The following is a 19188-nucleotide window of genomic DNA, read 5'->3' as shown; positions in this document are numbered from 1 at the left end:
GAGGGGGTGTCGGTGGCCTCGGGATGCAAAATTGTGAAGAGTAACTGTTTATTTTATGTTTGACTTTAATCCCACTTGAAACAAAGCTTTCTTGGTTACGAAAGCTGTACTCGGCATTTGCATGAGACAGACCCGCCCCCCTAAAATGATGTGATTTGAACCAGTGGGTGAGCTGTAATTCTTTATCTTCTGTGTATTTGGACTGAACAATATCAGACCTGGAAGCTGGTTTAAATTGTGGAAAATAATGCTAGTCTTCTTTTCATGCCTGTGAATATTCTAATTCATCCAGGTCATCTTTTTTATATGCTGTGAACTGAACTCAGTTTGCATGGCGCCTAAAAAAGCGCTGTAAGATGTTGACAAAACATGAGAGTGGATTGACTCAGTAACAATTATTTTGCAAACTTGCACTTTTACACTCGACACAACATTCAACAAATCAGCACGCAACTCATCGATAGATTATCGTATATACGTCTTTTATTCTTCCCTTTATTTAGTGAAAAATCATAGTGACAAAGAGAGTATGTTAACATTCAACAGCATTGAATTCAACAGTAACACATCGATTGTCTACAGAACAGATGTCAAAGTACTCCACCATAAAAAAGATTCTCATCAAATATAATCAATCATGTAATCTGATGTGTCCACGAGGTTAGGGACAGAAAGTGCAACTGTCGCACACCTGCTCCGTAAACAAACACAGTGCAGCTTATCTTCTGGAAAGCAGATGTCAAGGTTAGCCTAATGATTTGTATATAATTTTTCAAACTAGCACTGTACAAATGCAACCTCCAGTGGCATCTAAACAGCCTCTCCAAATGGCGTCAAAGCCCGTATTATTTATGTAGCACAATCCTTCAGGCTGTTTAAACTGTTGCACTTGTCACCCTTCATCTTCTAAAAAGGTAATGAACTTTTAATGCTGCACTTTTCGAAGGAGAGAAGAGTGACACTGTTCATGCTTCACTTTAAATCTGTCCCTGTTTACACAAAACATAAGCAGTTTGTTTTACTTTTTGCTCCCTTTCTGTAGAACCAAACCATGAGCTCAAAATAAAAAGGTACAAGGCCCACAGTTACAGCCCTAACCAAAGTAGATTAATGTGGTTTTAGTGTTATAACCAAGTCCCCAAGGGCATCCATAACTATGATTTGGCCTGCGTTGAAAACTAGTTGTTTGTCACCCCCCAAAAATACAGGCAATAGTGATTAAAAACGAACAATGTGTGTGTTATTCTCAACATATGACAGAAAAAAATGCCCTAAAAAGACAAAAATAATTGAATGTGCATTTCTAAAATGTAATCTAACGACTTCTTCACATTATGTGTTTGACCTGATATGATACAATCTGATACTTAAGGGCTCTGCAAATTTCCAAACAAAAGCCTGTAAACTCTAAATACCAGTGGTGGGCCGCGCATTTGCTACCTCAGCATTTTTGGTATGATTTTGTTGATATATCGTTCTTAAGTTTGTTAAAATATTTAGTTGTATCACACACATTTAAATTGTAACGTAATAAGGTCTTAAATTGTGTCTCTCAACAAACACACAACCCTGTTACGAAGACTTCATCAGCAATCTACAGTAGAGGAAGAGAAAAAAGTGAGGTACATGACTGCAGAAATGACATCATCAAGCTAATTGCTCTGATCTCTTCACATTTTAATTTGTTTTTCCAATATATTCAGACACAATGAATTGTGTCACTCAAACCAATGCAACCCTGTTTTGTAACTAATCCGAAAATTACAAAGTTTTTCTTCTTTAAGCTAAATTTGTTCTTGACCACTTTGCACACCAGCTAGCATGTACTCTTGAGCAAAACCCCTTTGACATTAGCATGGATTTGTAACCCTGTCACCGCAATTAGAGTAATACTAAAAAAAAAAAAAATTGTCACATAAAATGCAACTTTAATTGTCAAGATTTATTCAGCAATATTTTTTTATTTTATGTACCATTGATTATTGCGCAGGAATTATTATTATTTTTTATTCTATGACATTTTATTACCCGTTTTTCCGAAAAACAAAAATTTAATTAAATAAGCGATCATATTTTAGAAACGTTGCTACCTAAATTGTCCGCCAATTTTGGAATGAATCAGAGGGTGAAATATGATTGGACCAAAAAAAAAAAAAAAAAAAACATCAACGGACACATACCGGAAGAAACGCAATGAAATCAAGAGAACAGACTTCTGGGCATAAATTAATACAATTTCGTGGAACAAATATGAGAAATCATGTGACAAGTGTTGTTTTGGGTTTAAAACATCAAGCCATTCACAGTGAGTCAATCAATCACGTGTTCAGATACACCACGATGGTCGTGATGTCATCGCGGTACATGCGAGCCAGGTCCTGTGGCAGGGCCAGCATGGACGCCAGCCTCTCGTGGCACAGCTCGCCGTACTCACCGGTGCCCAGGGCGTGCCGAATGAGGTGCGTGGCGGCGTTGTCGTCCGAGGCTGGCATGGCGCGAGCCTGACGCTTGAGGAGGAGCTGGTGCATTTGGCCCAGCTTCAGCTGACGCTCCGACTGAGAGACGGGAGACTGCAGGATGAAACCATGAGAGAGCTTTAGGGAGTTTTGTGTTCTGTTGTTGAAACAAAGGAGGTGTCATTGACTATCATGCTTGAAAGCAGAGACGCAGAATTATTTCAGGACTGACCATTTTGCTGATTAAACAAGCTGCTGATAGAGAAAATTAAGTTTTATAAGGGAGCTTCAATGTTGCATGGAAAAAAAAATGGAGCTCACTTCTAAAACCCGTACAATTCATGTTTTAGTCACCTTGATTTCTAGGCAGGACACAGGCTGCTGGAATATAATATATATCTGCTGCATATGGGCAGGGAAGTAAGTATAAAGTATGAATTGTCATTTATACTGCCCCCAGGTGGCCAAGGCACAAACCAGAATGAGCAGCACAGCGTGCATTGAATTGAACGAGAATTTTTTTTATTTTTAATTCCACTTCATTATGCTATTAGTATGTTTTTTTAATGTATAATATTATAGATTGCTACTTAGCGCATAAAGAAACAAAATATTTGGTTGTTTCTTTTTTCCCGGGGTTCAATCCCCGGCCGGCCCTGCCTCTGTGGAGTTTGCATGTTCTCCCCATGCCTGCGTGGTTTTCTCCGGGCACTCCGGTTTCCTCCCACATCCCAAAAACATGCATGCGAGGTTAATTGAAGACTCTAAATTGCCCCATAGGTGTGAATGTGAGTGCGTATGGTTGTTTGTTTATGTGTGCCCTGCGATTGGCTGGCAACCAGTTCAGCGTGTACCCCGCCTCCTGCCCGATGATAGCTGGGATTGCCTCCAGCACTCCCGCGACCCTTGTGAGGATAAGCGGCTCAGAAAATGGATGGATGGATAAATGTTTCTTTTTCAGCATTTCCATTCATTTCAAGGGGAAGGATTATTTGAGATATGTGCGTTTACAGTTATGACCGTGGCCAAGGAACAAATTTAACTCATAACTCAAGGCACCACTGTATATTGTTACATTGCACAGCTGTACCCTGGTGTATGGCTAACTAACTGACTAACAGACCCCAGCATGTCAGGATGAGCACCTCCACATCCTCCACAGTCATCCTCAACAAAGGTGTTCCACAGGGGTGTGTTCTACGTCCAGGTTTGTAAACATTGTACACACCACTCTCAGTTACAACACCTTATCAAGTTTGAGAATGATAAAACCATTGCGGGGCTAATCACCAACAATAACGAGGCACCATACAGGGAGGAGGTCCAAGCACTGACAGACTGGTGCAGTGATAACCACCTCAACCTCAACACCAGTAAGACTAAAGAAGTGACTTTCGGCAGTCGAAAATCACACCACAATCAAGACTGTACCTCAATGGGGAAAAAGTGGAATGGGGTCACAAGCTTCAAATTCCTCTGACTTCTAATCTCAGTCTCTGGTAGACATTGTCATGAAAACTCATGAGAACCCGCACCAACAGTGAGGAGTAGCTTCTTCCGCATGGCTCTAAAGAAACTACACTTTATTTATTGATTTAGCTAGCTAACTAACTAACCTTTTAATGTGATTTTTAGCTACTATCTTAGAGATCCTACTAAGTTTTTGTTGTATTCTTATACAATGACCGTAAAGTTTGTTCTCTCTTCTTGAGCATGCATACCTGCAGGTGAATGCCGCTCAGGTGCTCGCCGACGAGCCGTACGGCCTCCTGGCTCCTCAGCTCATCCCACAGCCCATCAGTGCCGAGGATCAGGAAGCGGTCCTGCGGCCTCACTTTGCGGTACGTCACCTCCGGAGCCGCGTCCAGGTAGGGCGGCGTCAGGTAGTTGGGCAGGGTGTAGTGATACAGGTTGAGCGAGTCCGGGTCCACGCTGGACTCCAGGCTAGCCAAAATGCTCCGCTGCAACTCGTGGCTCCACTTGAACCTCACGTCACCAAATGCTCGAGAGGGCATCAAAACCTGATGATGCAAATTAAACCATTTAAAAAACATTTTTACTCAGGGATGGGAGATAGACTAAAAATAGAATCTCAGATTTTTTTCCTCATAAAAAGCAGATTTCAATAGCTTTTCCCCCCTTCACTTATAGAAAAAGCAAATGACAATTACATTACTCAAAACAAGCTTTCCTTTTGTCTATTTTCACCTTATGGAATTTGGTTTATTTCTCCTGATACCAACCTTTTGGGGAAAAAAAAAAAAAAAAAGGAAGCACATCCCTCAGGTCAAACGTTTTCAACAAGTTGATAAATTACTGCTTTTGCAATGTGGAAATGGGCACTGTCTTGTGCTTTAAACACACTTAAATGTATTAAAACACTTTAACACATTAAAAATGTATTTGAACACAAAAATACAAGCACAAAATGTATAGAAAATACTGTACCGATTATCTTGTCAGTACATGCGTGTATGTGCCTTTAAGAGGGGTGGCATGGGATGTCGGTGAGTCTGCGTTTGAGTGTAAGCATGAGCGCGAGTGGTCTGCTTGGGTTCAATAAACGGCTAAACCATTGCTGACTGGCTGTCATTCACCACACGTGAGGGCATTACAGTAAATAAGTATACTGTAAAAAACGATAAAAAAAGATTGCAAAAATAGCAGGGGGCGTACACGATGAACCGCCATAGAGCAAGGAGAACACTATTGTCGCGAGACGCTCGTGGTCGAGCGTCACTAGACCAAATCATGATCATTTGGCAACTGACTACTTTTGGAAACTGCAGTTGTGTTCATAATATCAGTGTTTGAAAATGTAATTTATGCTCAAAATCCTAATACTGCATTTTTTTTTATATCCATGCATTGGGAAAACTGCAGATTCTATTTCAAATGAAAATGAAGAAAATGAATATCGGGCTGTTCAAAAAGATAGCAGTCCGCATTTTTCTGTTGGATTGCTATTACTTTGAACTGTATGTAGCTCCTCTCTGTTGTTAGTTTAAGCAGTGCATGTCAGCGGGGACGTGCTTTGACTCCAGAAGCAGCTGACAAAATAAATTTTTAAAAGAAATTGTCCTGATAAGTAAAATAATGAATCGAAAAAAATCCATTTATTACCCACCCCTAATTTGACTTATTGGAGTGCTTGGAAGCACTACCTCTCTCACCCCTAAAAGTCTGTCATCTGTGACCACAGTCCGCCTTTCTGAGGGCGGGTGCTGGGCCCTGACGCGCCTTAGCTCAGCCCGGTTGCAGCAGTTGTGGTCCTGAGAGAGGGGCACTGCGGTCCAAGAGCCATCGGCCTCCTGTACACCCAACACCGCTCTGGAGTCACCGGCGTTCGCCACGTGGATGCCCTCCGGGCCGATGTGAGCCACGCAGGCTGTTGACCCGGCGAAGGCAACCTGGAAACAGAATCACACGGACAGTATGTAAATCAAACATTAGCCTGTGTAAGAGACTCAGTCCGGTAGCGAATAGTGAAGTGTGTCTGATTATTAATTTCGGTCGGCTGTGTGCGTCAATGACAAAGTGAGTAGTGACACACAACTATTGGATGGTCCTTGTTTGCAATAGCCATTACTTGCTGCATCAGAATGTGTTATTCGTGTTCTATGTAATGTTATTGCCGCTGATCGATCGCAAAGTGTGAAAGAACAAAATTTGAAAAAAATAATAATAATTTTAGTATATGTCGTATGCTGTCATTTGCTGTATCAATTTAAAAGATTAATTTTGGTTTGAACCATACAGTATTGTTGATGGGACCTGACTGACCTCGATAAACAAACCTTTGAGTCATTGACAATTTTAGTTGCGGTACTTTAGGATTTGTGTTTGGGTACCCTGATGTAAATGCTCTTTGGGCAGTAATAAAGAACGGTGCATGCCGTATGTGACCCACGGACCCTACTTTGCCCCCCGCAAGCAACAAAAACACAGCAAAGAAAATGTTTGCGATGATACCTGGATGGCTGTGGTCTTCATCAGGTCATTGGACAGAGGAACTTGAGCCTCTAAGGAGATGTCGGCATCCAGTCGCTTGAAGGCGTAATGCATGGCATCCGAAGGGCTGGGTGATAAAAGATAATACCTATGTATATGTACAGTATATACACAAGGTCATGTCTGTCTGTCCATCTAGTTACATATCTGTAGCTATGTACCTACTCTATCTACTGTATCGCTATCTCTCGATAAATCAATTCCATTTTTGTCATCTATTTGTGTTTGTAAAGCAGGGAGACGATTAGCACATACCACATGCCCTCCCCGTGTTCCTGGCTGTCCAGCAGCTCCTGCCAGAAAACTCTGAGGTGGTGGGCGTAGAGTGAAGCAGAGTCGCGGTAATTAAAGTCGGTGCGGTGCTTATACCACTGCAAGACGGGTGGGGCCGGCCTGCCGTGCTCCACACAATTCTCCAGCTCCTCCAGGCTGCGCTTAGGCATCATAGCGACAGTGATGTAGTACAGCAGGCGCTCGCTGACGGCCTGCGCGCACGCCCAGCCACCGTGGCCATCAAACACGCCGAAGAGCGTGCCTTTAGCCTGGCGAGAGGCATTCACATTTCAACTCAAGCGATGTACACGCATACCGACTATCAGGATACATTTGACCAAAATGTCTTCCCTTTATAGATTAAAGTCAGCAATTGTACAAGTCTCTGATGTCTCAAAAAGATTATCCTGCGTGAAAATCCTGTGGTGTGTGTTAAGTGGGACTTTTTTCTTCTACCTGAACTACATGGACAACGGTCGCAGCAACAATCGTAAATGTTAAACCTGTTCAATTCCTGCAATGTAAACTCCTTATGTTTATGTTCAACAATTAGTTAAGCCGAGACACAGAGTTAATAGCCAATTAACCCTGAGACACTGTTCATTTTCAGTGCACACATACAGTTGTATGTTCCGGCTCAATTTTGACACAGGCCAAGAGGCTGATAATAAATGGCGACGTCATAACAAATGAACTCCAGATCTTTTCACAATGTAGTACTAGCATGTCTGACATTAATAAATGGATGATTACCCTTTTTCGAGATTCCCCCATGAGCCTTCAAATACCAACAGGAGGCTGTTTCTGCAAATGTGGTGGAGACAAAGACAGTTCTCAGGACTGTCTTAAGCTACCTGTTGAACACTGTTACCAATGTCACAAAAAACACATGGTAAACCTAAAAATCCATTTTAGTAGACATGGGGCAAGTATGACCTGCAACGGCCACAGTGTACAAAAACTTTGTAGCACCTGTAAAAAAGAATGACGTTTTAAAATATTTAATTTTTTTTTGTAATTTGGGTCGCTTTAGGAAGCGTCATCAAATTTTAGGGTAAAATAATGACATTTAGGGTATTTTTATTGCTTTCAAATGTCAAAAAAATGGCCAATTTAGATTAATAAAGCGACTTGACGCTTTCAAATGTCAAAACAGGTCCAATTTCGATAAAGCGACCTGAAGCTTGCGTCTGTATCTCTACGGCTTGAGAAGACAACAGGAGGTCACAGAGGGAATTCACACGGAAAGCCTGGATACCTGCAAACAGGAGGCTGCGCTACGCCGGTCTTCATTGGGGGTGTTGGCGGCTAAGTGGTTGCTCTCAAACTTTCGCACCAGGCTACGCCCCCGTCCATCAAACGCTGGCACGCTCACACTCTGTAACAGTAAAAATCCTGCAATTTAAGAGTACTTTTTCCAGCATCATGAGGGCAATAAAATGCATCAGTACAGTCAGGTCCTGAAGTATTTGGACTATGACAATGTTTTTATGCCCTTTTTATGCCACCACAATGGATTTGAATTTGATAAAGTCAATAGAGGATTGAAGTGTAGACTTTCGGCTTTGAGAGGGACTCACAAAAATATTCTATTCACTAGTGATGGGTGACACCACAAATTTCCTTACTCATATGTTATCAAATAAAATAGAGGCTGGTATCACCGATATCAAAATACTAGAAGATTGACAATTTATCTGTCATTTTAAACTGTTACTGTAGGTTGTTCATAAACACATAAGTATTATCACGAAACTAGTCGATGCAATGTAATCACTTGGTCAGTTCATTCTTTTATTTATTTATACTTGTTTTGTTCCTTATGTTCCTAGTATTCTATTTATTTTATATTGTGAGCTAAGTTGACACCATTTTGTTTGTGTTTCTTGAATGACATAATTTTTAAAAAATAATTTAAAAAAAACCTAAATCTAGTCCAGATCTGCACTTGTGACATGTTGTTAAATTCATACCCCTCCACAGTGTGATCAAAATGGAGTCCAGGATGGAAGACTGGCATCGGACTATCAAAATATCAGTATCAATCGACCAAACACTAGCAGTTACAGCAAATTTGTAAGTCGGAACACGCCATATAGCTTTAACCACCTCTAATGGAGTAGTTAAATCATAATTATAGGAAATATTTGTATGAAAAACACCTCTAGGCGGTAACTGAGCGCCACTGTCCAAATAGAGTTCACCCTAAGTGTGCCACATTGTCATTACCTGCTCATTTGCTCGCAGAATGCTGTCGATCTGCACTCGGCTGAGCTGAAAGTCAAAATCCTGATGTGTTGACAGGTGCCGCCCACTTCGAGTTCTCAACGTGACCCCCGTGCACAACTTATGCTCGCTTCTTCTGGACGACAGATCCCAGCAGGATGATGAGTGACGATGCGAGTGCGCTGCCTTGGGCAACAATGCGAGGGGGCGATTCTGAGAAGAAAGAAAACAGTGTTCGTTAAAACTAAAGAGTAGACATTGAATGAGTCAAAAAGACGAAACAGGAACCTGTGGTGCTTTGGGGAAGTTGCTGCCTCCTCTTCTTGATGCTCGTTCAATGATTCGGGCGTACGAACGCCTCAACATTTCTTTTAACTTTTAAGCTGTTTGAAAGTAGTAATAGTAGTGTGCTTCTGTACAAAGAACAAGAGGATAAAGTTAGTGACGCTCAACCAGAACGAGGGCTTTTCAAAAGTCGACGAAAGGCGAAACCATGTTTATTTTGCTAACACGAGCTAACGTTAGCGTAATAGCCGGCTAGTTCCGCGTAATCGCGACTTTCCTATTATTCGAAACTCAAACTAGAGCGTCATTATTTGAAACGCAAACTACGGCGTAAGTAAACTTGTAGTTGACACGTTTTAAATTACACACACAAGACGGCTAATACGACTTTAGCGTGTGAATGCCGAGGACGGAGATAGGCACGCCGGTGACGTTAAGGTCGACACCATTTATGACGTATGTTCCGGCGAATGGTTGAATTTTGTAATAATGAACAAATAATACAATATTTTATATATCTTAGTGTTTTGTACTAAAACAGCAGAATCGATAACGGGAATATTGGACTAAATCACAGTGTATCAAAATAAATTCAAATTAATAAAAATGAATTTGCTCAAATACATTGGCGGGCTTCGGCGACGCCATGTTTCTTTTTTCCTGTACACCGGTGACGCAAGTGGAGTCCCAATTTATTAGTTTAAGGTTAATTGAGCTTGAGCAAAAACATTTACACAATTAAGGTAAACGTTTTTAGTCGACTTCAAGTCCACATTTGGAAATAACTATCGAAGGCTCACACAATGACCTGTTTATTTCTTACACGTTCAAATAATGTTTAGCTTTCGATACGAGCTACCAGTATCTTAGACTAGATATTAAACTAGCTAAATGTCAGCATTGGTGATGTTATTAAAATAAATGTATAATGTCATAAATGTATAATGTCATAAATGTCATAAAATTGGCAGTTTAGTCTGTATTAAATAAGTGTTAAGTAACTTCCCATAGCTGTAATTAAGGGACAGTCTAAAGTGCTTAACATCACTTAATGTCCAAAACTGCGATCAATTGTCAAAAAAATGTATGTGGACAACTACTCATGTGCACTTAAACCCATAAAAATTTCAAACTGAGGCTTAACGTGCACAAAATCCATAATACTGGGGTTATCGTTTTGATACTTTCAGTGGTTGAAGGGGACATGAGTAGAGATGTCCACATACATTTTAGTGAGAATTGATCACGTTTTCGGATATTAAGCGACGTTAATCTTTATTACGCTTAGGTTATGCGTTTTAGATTTTATCGTAATTAACTCCTGGCAACAATTATAGCAATGTATCACACGGAAGTTGAAACTACTGAAACAGCGCCAGAGAACATGGATAATGCAGTGATTTACACCAGCAACCGCAACAGTGAGTCACATGTAATATTTAAATGTGATATTTGAACAATTATCAATGTTTCCCAAACTGTACTGAATCAAGACACATATTTTACAATCTCGGGGTGCACCACCAAACAAAAATGTCACAAAAAAACTATATACAGTATACTAAAAACAGTAAAAAGATGATCTTGGGTCAATTTACTCCTAAATGTAGTAAATGAGAAAGCCGGGGGCGGCACGGTGGTCGACTGGTTAGAGCGTCAGCCTCACAGTTCTGAGGACCCGGGTTCAATCCCCGGCCCCGCCTGTGTGGAGTTTGCATGTTCTCCCCGTGCCTGCGTGGGTTTTCTCCGGGCACTCCGGTTTCCTCCCACATCCCAAAAACATGCATTAATTGGAGACTCTAAATTGCCCATAGGCATGACTGTGAGTGCGAATGGTTGTTTGTTTCTATGTGCCCTGCGATTGGCTGGCAACCAGTTCATGGTGTATCCCGCCTCCTGCCCGATGACAGCTGGGATAGGTTCCAGCACGCCCGCGACCCTAGTGAGGAGAAGCAGCTCAGAAAATGGATGGATGGATGGAGAAAGCTGGGTCTGTTCAGCTGCACACAAGACTTCTGTTTGTATGAATGGCAACAGATTGAGCTACTGGTTAATTTTCCCCTCCGCTATCTAGTGGACAAACATTTAATTGGTTTGCCTGTCACAAAGTCATTGGCATAGATGAACAGTAGATGCAGTAAATGGTAATTTTCTGAACAATAAGTGAGATGGGCTAATTTCCCACGCCACACCCGATGATCTCTCACAACACACTACGGTTGGGAATCATTGGTCTATATTAACAAAGGGGTTAGGCTGTGCTAACATTTTAAGAGGTAGTGTGTATTGATCTATGTCTGGCTATTGTCTGGTGGTTGTGATGTAAGCCATCAAGACAGATCTCTGTTTGCTGTTGGAGTGTGTGAAGTTCCAAATGAACTGTCCGGATCTGCAAAAGCAAGCCCTCATCGCTATCACCTCCATATGTGAGAAGAAAGGTAAGAATTAAACATCATGTGATCATTTACAAACATATGCTCTGTCTTGTTTTTTAAAGTCTGGAGATAAAATCTCTCCTGGTTGTTCCCATGTCATGGTTGAACTTGATACACAATATACATATTCTGCTCCTGCAATGGTATTCAGTGTATTATTGGTATTATATGAGGTTTTTTTTGTTTTTATCTTCTATAATGTTACTTAGTTTTATATCCTGTGTGTTTTGAATTAATAGTACAGCACTTTTGTCTGGCGTGTTGTTTTTAAATATGCTCTATAAAGACATTTTGATCATGATTTCAGAGCACAATGTGGACCTGCTGAGAGAAATGGGAGGCATGATGTTTGTATACAACCTCTTCAAATCCAGTGTTGTTAATCCAGCTGTGAGGCACACTGCACTCTTTACACTTGGAACACTAGCAGATGCCAGTGGTACGTATCCAAGGCCAAGTCATTCACAGTGGCATCATTTTAATGAGACAGGGCCAGTGTTGTATTCAACCACTCACTGTATCCACCAAGATTAAATAACATAAAAATTTGTTTAAAAAAAAAAGTTAAATCCATGAACAGTAAAAGTGCTCTCTCTCTGTTTTTCTTCTTGAAGTATACTGCAAGAATGCCCTGTGCCGAAAGGAGATGTTTCTGGACCTCGGTGGCTATTTGTTGGAAGAAGATGCCTCGCTTAAACAGAAGAGTCTCTCTGTCTATTTGCTGTCTGTGTTGGTAACCAGCAACAGTAAGAAGACGCTACTCACACACTTTAGACATGGAAATACAGTGTTGCCTTGAGATGCGAATGAACCGACTTACGCGTTCTTTGAAGTATGAGCTGTCATTCAGATGACTTTTTGCTTTAACTTGTGGGTGCAAACTTGAGATACTTGGGTTTCGAATAGATTTATGGCATTTCCATTCATTTCAAGGGGGAAAGAGGATTTGATATAAGAGTGTTTTCAGTTATGAGCGTGGTTACGATTAAAACTTGTATCGTGAAGCACCATTGTAAATGAATGTCGACTCATTCAAGAGCATAAACCATACATAATTGTTCTTTTCCAGAGGCAGGGCAGACTTTAGCCCAAACCACTGGCTGCATAGACATTCTGCTGAACCTCTTCAGGTAGGTCCAAAATGAATCAGTGTTGCTGTATTTGCACAGAAATCAAGCATATGTCTACTTTTACCATTTTAGAAACATGTTCCCTGAATCTACCGCAGACTCTGCTCACATTTGTCTGTGGATATCAGTGTCAAATGCTCTCTGTGGATGTGTCAACAACCCTCAGAATGGTAATTACATTTAAATATTTACTGTAATTTCTCATGCATAATACACATTTTTCCTAAAAACATTCAAAAGCCGTTGCGCGTATTATACATCGGTAGGCTATAGTGAAAATGAAAAAATGTTGGCACATTGTATAGACGTATACCAGTATCTAAGGATTGTGAAAAAGGTGTACTTTCTTGTTACAAACGTATATTTAATAACGGTACATCTTCGCTGCTCACCCGAGTTCATGACATCCTCACGGGCGCCACCATATATCTGTTGCTGCTGTGTCCGTTTGACGGCATCAGATTTAGCGTCTTAGTTTACTAGACAGCAGATTTATTTCTTGTACTGCCACTTTACATAGTACATCTTCCAAGATAAAAAACGTCGGGTAAAAGAACACGTTGTTCTGAAAAAAACATTGAAGTCAACCGGAAGTCCAGCATACCAAAACTAACGTGTGGAATACATGAATCGGCCCTTGGTTCCGTAGGAGAATTATGTCAACCCTCCACCAAAGTGCTTTCATTCCAATATGATATGTGATGTCGAATGTTACAAATGTGGGCACAGTTTTAAATGTGTGAACACATGCACATTATTTCATTGTATTCTAAAGCCTGACCAGGGACTAAGACTGCAAATTAGCTGAAGCTAGACATTTTCCATGCATCACATATTCCTATTTTTTAAAGCAACAAAGAGCAGTGGAGAGAAATACACATTTCAGCAACACAGTAGGCCTATATACATTTATTATAGTAGGCTAGTGTTGCACGCTCCCAAGTTTAAAAAATGTTGAGGAAAAAGGCAAGTTACTCTGCTACTTTTAAGAAGAATGTGATCACTGTTGCCGTCAGAAGAGAACCATGAAGAAGGTCGACATAAGGAAAGCTAATGTGAAATTATGGAGGAAATCCAAAGACTAACTCCTTCCCAGTAAGACTACTATTTTCAGCAGTACTATTAATGTTATACTTACTGTATCTTTACTGATTTGAATCAATCACCATCTTTGTTCTTTGCTAATATGAGAACTCGAGTAGAACTGCATGGTGAGGAAGCGACATAAACGTCAGCACATGCACACAAAGCAGAACGTTTTTTTGAAAAATGTATTAAAAATAGGGATAATACTTCATGTTTTGAGCATGGATACCAGCAAATCGTATCATAAATAGGTAGAACAGAATTTGTGATTTTGGGGGTTTCTATACTCAGGAACATATTATACACGAGAAATTACGGTAGTTAATAATTATTGCCATGATGCTTGACTGAAGAGTTCTCCTGACTTTCATCTTCCCCAAAAAAACACAGAGGAGACTCAGCGTATCTGCGTGTCATCCTTTCCCAAAATAAAAATGTGGCTTCAGCATGTTTCTTTGCCTTGCTTCGAAGTGTTTCGATACCTTTGCTCCTTCATTGCGATGACAGTTGCCAACAATGGTAAGTCAAGTGAGTCATAACAATCTGCAGTAAAATTAAAGCCCTGTATAAAATCCAATGTGTACTTTGTGTTTGCAGCACGTGTTCAGGAGAGCTTTGCTGCCACCGGGGCGTTAGAGACCTTTGTTGTCATGCTGATCCGTCTGGCATCTGACTCTGACACAAACCCGTTGTCTTGCCAGCTTTTAGTAATAATAATCAAGACCATGTCAGCTTGTATCGCTAACACCGGTGAGGGTTAATCACATAACATTTCACTGTAAAACGGTCTCATTTGCCTCTTGTTTCCATGCAGCAAACTTGGCTTCAGGTTTGGCTCGCTACATTATAGTGGGCCATCTCATCTCCGTGCTGGCTAGCCCACACCTCAACTGCGAGGACAGACTGGCGACGCTCATCTTGCTGGGTCATTGCACCGAAGCTTCTGGTAAGAAATTAAGGGGTCGCGGACAAGCAAGAGTTTTTAACTATCTGTCCATTTTCTGTAGCCGTAATTTTCAAAGTATGTTACAGTTACACGGCCTCCCTCGAGTGGTAGGTGAAAAAAACATCACTGCCTACGTTGAAGGGACTGCTGTTAACATTGGCACTTATTCTGGACTTAGAAGTCTTTGTATGATTGTTAACATCATGTAACCATGGACTTTGATGGGCACACGTGGCTGTCAACACGCCGAACACCTGCCAGCACGGCACCGTGTTCATACTAATTTATCAGGCTTGGAGACTTGAAAAAAGAGCTTTGACGATGACTAAAGCAACGAACGAATCACTGATGATTCGGATTGACTCGATTGAAAAAAATGAATGCTGAATCTGAATTTTTGCATTTGAATCAAAGTGAATCAAAGAATAACTTACTTCTTACTTTATTCTGACAAGAGCTGCCATGCTGCCACTTCCATTGTTTACAGCCAATGGCATTTTGACTTAGTGCGCATTAGAGCTCCCAAAAGTTTGTTTACTAGAGCACCTAGGTAGCCAGCGAGGTAAGTAGCCACGTTTTGACTGACAGTCTTACGAGTTTAATACATAGTTTTCAAATAATCAAATTGGGTTTTTCATTTGCTTGACTATAATTCTGGAAGAGTACAAAGGAGTAACAATTCGATTTTGATTAACTTGTCATTTGTTACGGTGAATACGAATACCGAATGGTGTTCTAGTGGGCGAGTCTGAGCACTAACGATGACATTGCACCGTTAGATTTTGTGACATTAAATTTTTTTGTACTGCAGATCCTCGGGTCTAGGCTGTTAAATTGTTGCATCTTAATATTGCATTTGGATAAATGGCTAATGGAGATTAAGAATCTATTTAGCCAAGCATGGCATATTTAATAGGAGCTGTTGCTCACATCAGCTTCACGGGGACAACAGCTATTAAAGAATAAAGCTTCAAAGAACAACTGACACTCAGAAAGGAAGCACACATAAAAGGAACAAAGATGACACAGGCATGGGTCCTATAGCAAGTGACCTTGGGCCTCACTGCGGCATAAGCATAGTACTGCACATCAACTGAGGACCTAGATACAGTCTCTCAACAGGCTAATGGACCCCTCCTTTCGTGTGAATCTGAGTGGAGGGCTATACTGTAGCTAGAAATGCATACATGCACAGAAACTGTGCAGTAAGTCCAAATGGCGTCAGCCTTAAACGAAGGCGAAAAATCTTGAAATGTTTTATATTATTACAGTACTTGTGGCGTGGCAGCACTGCAAACTGTTGACAGAATACAGTAAGTCGTATGTTATTCTTGGATTCGTTGTGATTCGAATCTGAAAATTCTGATTCGGCGTTCGTTCTTTTTCAGTGGACTCGAATACCATTTTGAGTCACCACTGATTTGTTGCACAGCCCTAGTTTTTACAGTACACACTGTAATCCTTCCGTGTGTATTCCATGTTCCATGTGGAAAAGGAGAGCCACAGTCACCAATGCACTTTTGAGCTTTTTATGAAAGGCCAAGATAACTGTGGGCCACAATTCTCACCCAAAAATACAAAGGAGAACGTACTGTTGTTTTTTTTTTTCATTTTTTTTATCTGATTGTAACTGTAACTTTAAGAGTACAGCACTGCAGTCCAGCAGCCCATTTTCTTTGCTTCTCTGCAGAGGAACACCAGTGTCAGCTGGTGCAGTGCGGCGGCCTGCCGCTAATCATCACGCTGCTTGTTGAAGACGCGAACGAGGAGGTCAGGAAGTTTGCAACGTTCATTTTGCAGACCTGCAAACACGCTAGTAAGTCCATAGCCTGAACTCAGCTTTGTCAAACGAGATCTTAATGGTCAATATATAATTATTGAATTTGGTTGGTGATTGGTTGAATCTGTCTGTCTATGAAGTTGCATCCTTGGGAATCTCTGATCTAAAGCAAGAGGAAGATGAGAAGCTTGACACACAAGCTGCTGAAGAGTTGGGCGTATCTTCTGCTTCATCACCACTGCTGCTGCAAAGAGGTCGCCTGTCACCAGTCAACCCCAGGACTCGCAGTGTCTTTAAATTGCTGCATTCCTCAAATATATTCAACACGAAGGAGAAAGAAGAAGCAGAAGGGAGTCACGCCAAGAATGTGAGATCATGTGAAAGTGCTGAGAAAGAAAATCCTGAAAGCAGCGGAAGGATTGTGTCATGTTCCGCGTGTCACGGTACTGGATCCCTTATGCAGTCCCAAGTACAGCAACTAAAGGGAGGCAGAGATGCATATACAGGAGACAGGTTGGAAGCTATCTTTACAATTTAAAGGGGGTCCTAGGTTTACTGTGGAGTTCAGAATTTGGTAATTTGGAAACTTGTCATACTCAATTATTAATTCAGTAGTAAAGTCATTATTACACTAATTTTATTTTTAAATGAAAAACACTTCTTGGCCATAAATATAAAACATCCATCCATTATCAGAATCAGAATCACTTTCATTTGCCAAGAATGTCAAAAACACACAAGGAATTTGTCTCCGGTAGTTGGAGCCGCTCTAGTACGACAACAGACAGCAATTTGACAGAGAATACTTTTGAGACATAAAAACAGTCACTGGGCACCGCTTACCCTCATTCGGGTCAGGGACGAGCTGGAGCCAATCCCATCTTACTCTGAAGTGTTTCGCTGCAGAGTAGACAATACTTGGAAAGTCATTTACAGTAAGTTTCAATCATTCCAGCAGTCTGCGCCGACCTGAAGTTCACATGCCACTGAACACCGAACCTGGAAGTGCTGCATACTTGGGAGTCAATTCAGCTCTGGCTGTTGGGTAGCTCCGCCCCAACATACCTTCTCTCTTGTATTGTAGAGGAGCTACTGCACATGTACAACTTTTAATGATCAGTCCATGGCTAAAGATAGTTGCGCTCAAGACCGGAAGCATGTCACAAATCAAACACAGATGAACGAAACAACTTTTCTCATCATTAACTTTATAATATTTATCCTGACCCTATCTTCTTTTCCTTTTGGCTTGTCCCGTTAGGGGTCGCCACAGCGTGTCATCCTTTTCCATGTAAGCCTATCTCCTGCATCCTCCTCTCAGAATCAGAATCAGAATCAGAATCATCTTTATTTGCCAAGTATGTCCAAAACACACAAGGAATTTGTCTCCGGTAGTTGGAGCCGCTCTAGTACAACAGACAGTCAATTTACAGAACACTTTGGAGACATAAAGACATTGACAAAAAACAACAACAAACAACAATTGTGCAAAAAGATGCAGAGTCCTCAGTTCGAATGGCTAATATCGCAATAGTCCGGTGCAATGACCATTGTGCAAAGGGCACTGAGACTTCAAGGAGTGTATGCGGTTTAAAGTGACGAGTACTGCGATAATCTGGGACAATGGTTGTGCAAATGTTACAGATACTCCTCAATCAGTGTGCAAATGGAGCAGATGCTACTCTGGCATGAGTGGCCACTATATGCAAATAGTGCAGCACGGCGAGACAACTACAGTGAGTGCACGAGTAATACATAATACAGAAATGTGACAACGAACTCAAGTCAAAAAATTGCCAGCTTGTTGTAATGGAATTGTAAGTTAGCTGTTCAAGAAGTTGATTGCAAGAGGGAAGAAGCTGTTGGAATGTCTACTAGTTCTAGTTTGCATTGATCGGTAGCGCCTACCTGAGGGAAGGAGCTGGAAGAGCTGGTGACCAGGGTGGGGAGGGTCCGAGAGGATTTTGCACGCCCTTGTCTTAGTTCTGGCAGCGTGCAAGTCCTCAAGGGTGGGTAGGGGGGGTACCGACAATCCTTTCAGCAGTTTTGATTGTCCGTTGCAGTCGGAGTTTGTCCTTTTTTGTAGCAGCACCAAACCAGACTGTGATGGAAGAACACAGGACTGATTCGATGACCGCTGTGTAGAACTGTCTCAGCAGCTCCGGTGGCAGGCCATGCTTTCTCAGAAGCCGCAGGAAGTACATCCTCTGCTGGGCCTTTTTGAGGACGGAGTTGATGTTGGTCGCCCACTTCAGGTCCTGGGAGATTGTAATTCCCAGGAACTTGAAGGTCTCGACGGTTGACACAAGGCAGCTGGACAGCGTGAGGGGCAGCTGTGGCGAAGGATGCCTCCTGAAGTCCACGATCATCTCTACAGTCTTGAGCGTGTTCAGCTCCAGGTTGTGTCGGCCGCACCACAGCTCCAGCCGCTCCGCTTCCTGTCGATATGCAGACTCGTCACCGTCCTTGATGAGGCCGATGACAGTGGTGTCATCTGCAAACTTCAGGAGTTTGACAGTCGGGTTCGCTGAGGTGCAGTCGTTCGTGTAGAGAGAGAAGA

General features: G+C 41.5%; 2 protein-coding genes across 10 annotated transcripts in view; one reads left to right on the top strand and one right to left on the bottom strand.

Moving 5' to 3' along the window:
• Positions 1–461: 461 nt before the first annotated feature.
• pdp2 (putative pyruvate dehydrogenase phosphatase isoenzyme 2) lies at positions 462–17871 on the bottom strand. 3 transcript variants are annotated; one of them, XM_061773093.1, is made up of 8 exons: positions 17472–17871; positions 8970–9179; positions 7999–8118; positions 6723–7009; positions 6429–6534; positions 5630–5866; positions 4178–4477; positions 462–2570 (listed from the first exon to the last, which is right to left on the bottom strand). In XM_061773093.1, exons 1-8 carry the CDS (start codon positions 17475–17477, stop codon positions 2319–2321), a joined length of 1518 nt encoding a protein of 505 aa, XP_061629077.1. In that variant the 5' UTR covers positions 17478–17871; the 3' UTR covers positions 462–2318. The 3 variants fall into 3 exon arrangements, with proteins under 3 accessions (XP_061629077.1, XP_061629076.1, XP_061629078.1); XM_061773092.1 differs by lacking the exon at positions 17472–17871 and adding an exon at positions 9255–9379; XM_061773094.1 differs by lacking the exons at positions 7999–8118; positions 17472–17871 and adding an exon at positions 9255–9379.
• Positions 9896–19188, top strand: part of terb1 (telomere repeat binding bouquet formation protein 1) — a 21528-nt gene continuing 12235 nt past the window's right edge. For 4 of the 7 annotated variants that reach the window (XR_009788494.1, XM_061773088.1, XM_061773089.1 and 1 more), the window contains exons 1-11: positions 10532–10672; positions 11579–11689; positions 11994–12125; positions 12301–12432; positions 12756–12816; positions 12889–12986; positions 14293–14421; positions 14500–14652; positions 14717–14848; positions 16539–16664; positions 16769–17141. Coding sequence is in view for 6 of the 7 variants with exons in the window: in XM_061773088.1 (XP_061629072.1) it covers positions 10591–10672; positions 11579–11689; positions 11994–12125; positions 12301–12432; positions 12756–12816; positions 12889–12986; positions 14293–14421; positions 14500–14652; positions 14717–14848; positions 16539–16664; positions 16769–17141 (1529 nt within the window). In the remaining variant the exon portion in view is untranslated. Of the gene's footprint in view, positions 9995–10531; positions 10673–11578; positions 11690–11993; positions 12126–12300; positions 12433–12755; positions 12817–12888; positions 12987–14292; positions 14422–14499; positions 14653–14716; positions 14849–16538; positions 16665–16768; positions 17142–19188 lie in introns of those variants that run through there. The other 3 variants (XM_061773087.1, XM_061773091.1, XM_061773090.1) reach the window with 3 other exon arrangements.

Source organism: Phyllopteryx taeniolatus, chromosome 5, assembly GCF_024500385.1.
Source record: "Phyllopteryx taeniolatus isolate TA_2022b chromosome 5, UOR_Ptae_1.2, whole genome shotgun sequence".
Lineage (NCBI taxonomy): Eukaryota > Metazoa > Chordata > Actinopteri > Syngnathiformes > Syngnathidae > Phyllopteryx > Phyllopteryx taeniolatus.
Note: the sequence above shows the minus strand (reverse complement) of the source record. Positions and strands in the feature narration are given on the sequence as shown.

Bases quoted from the DNA above. Each gene is read 5' to 3' on its own strand.
- pdp2 (XM_061773092.1), bottom strand. From the start codon at position 9,332: ATGTTGAGGCGTTCGTACGCCCGAATCATTGAACGAGCATCAAGAAGA. The intron at 9,180-9,254 runs GTTCCTGTTTCG...CTTTCTTCTCAG, and splicing joins ACTTCCCCAAAGCACCACAG to AATCGCCCCCTCGCATTGTT. The intron at 2,571-4,177 runs GTATGCATGCTC...TTCATCCTGCAG, and splicing joins TGAGCGGCATTCACCTGCAG to TCTCCCGTCTCTCAGTCGGA.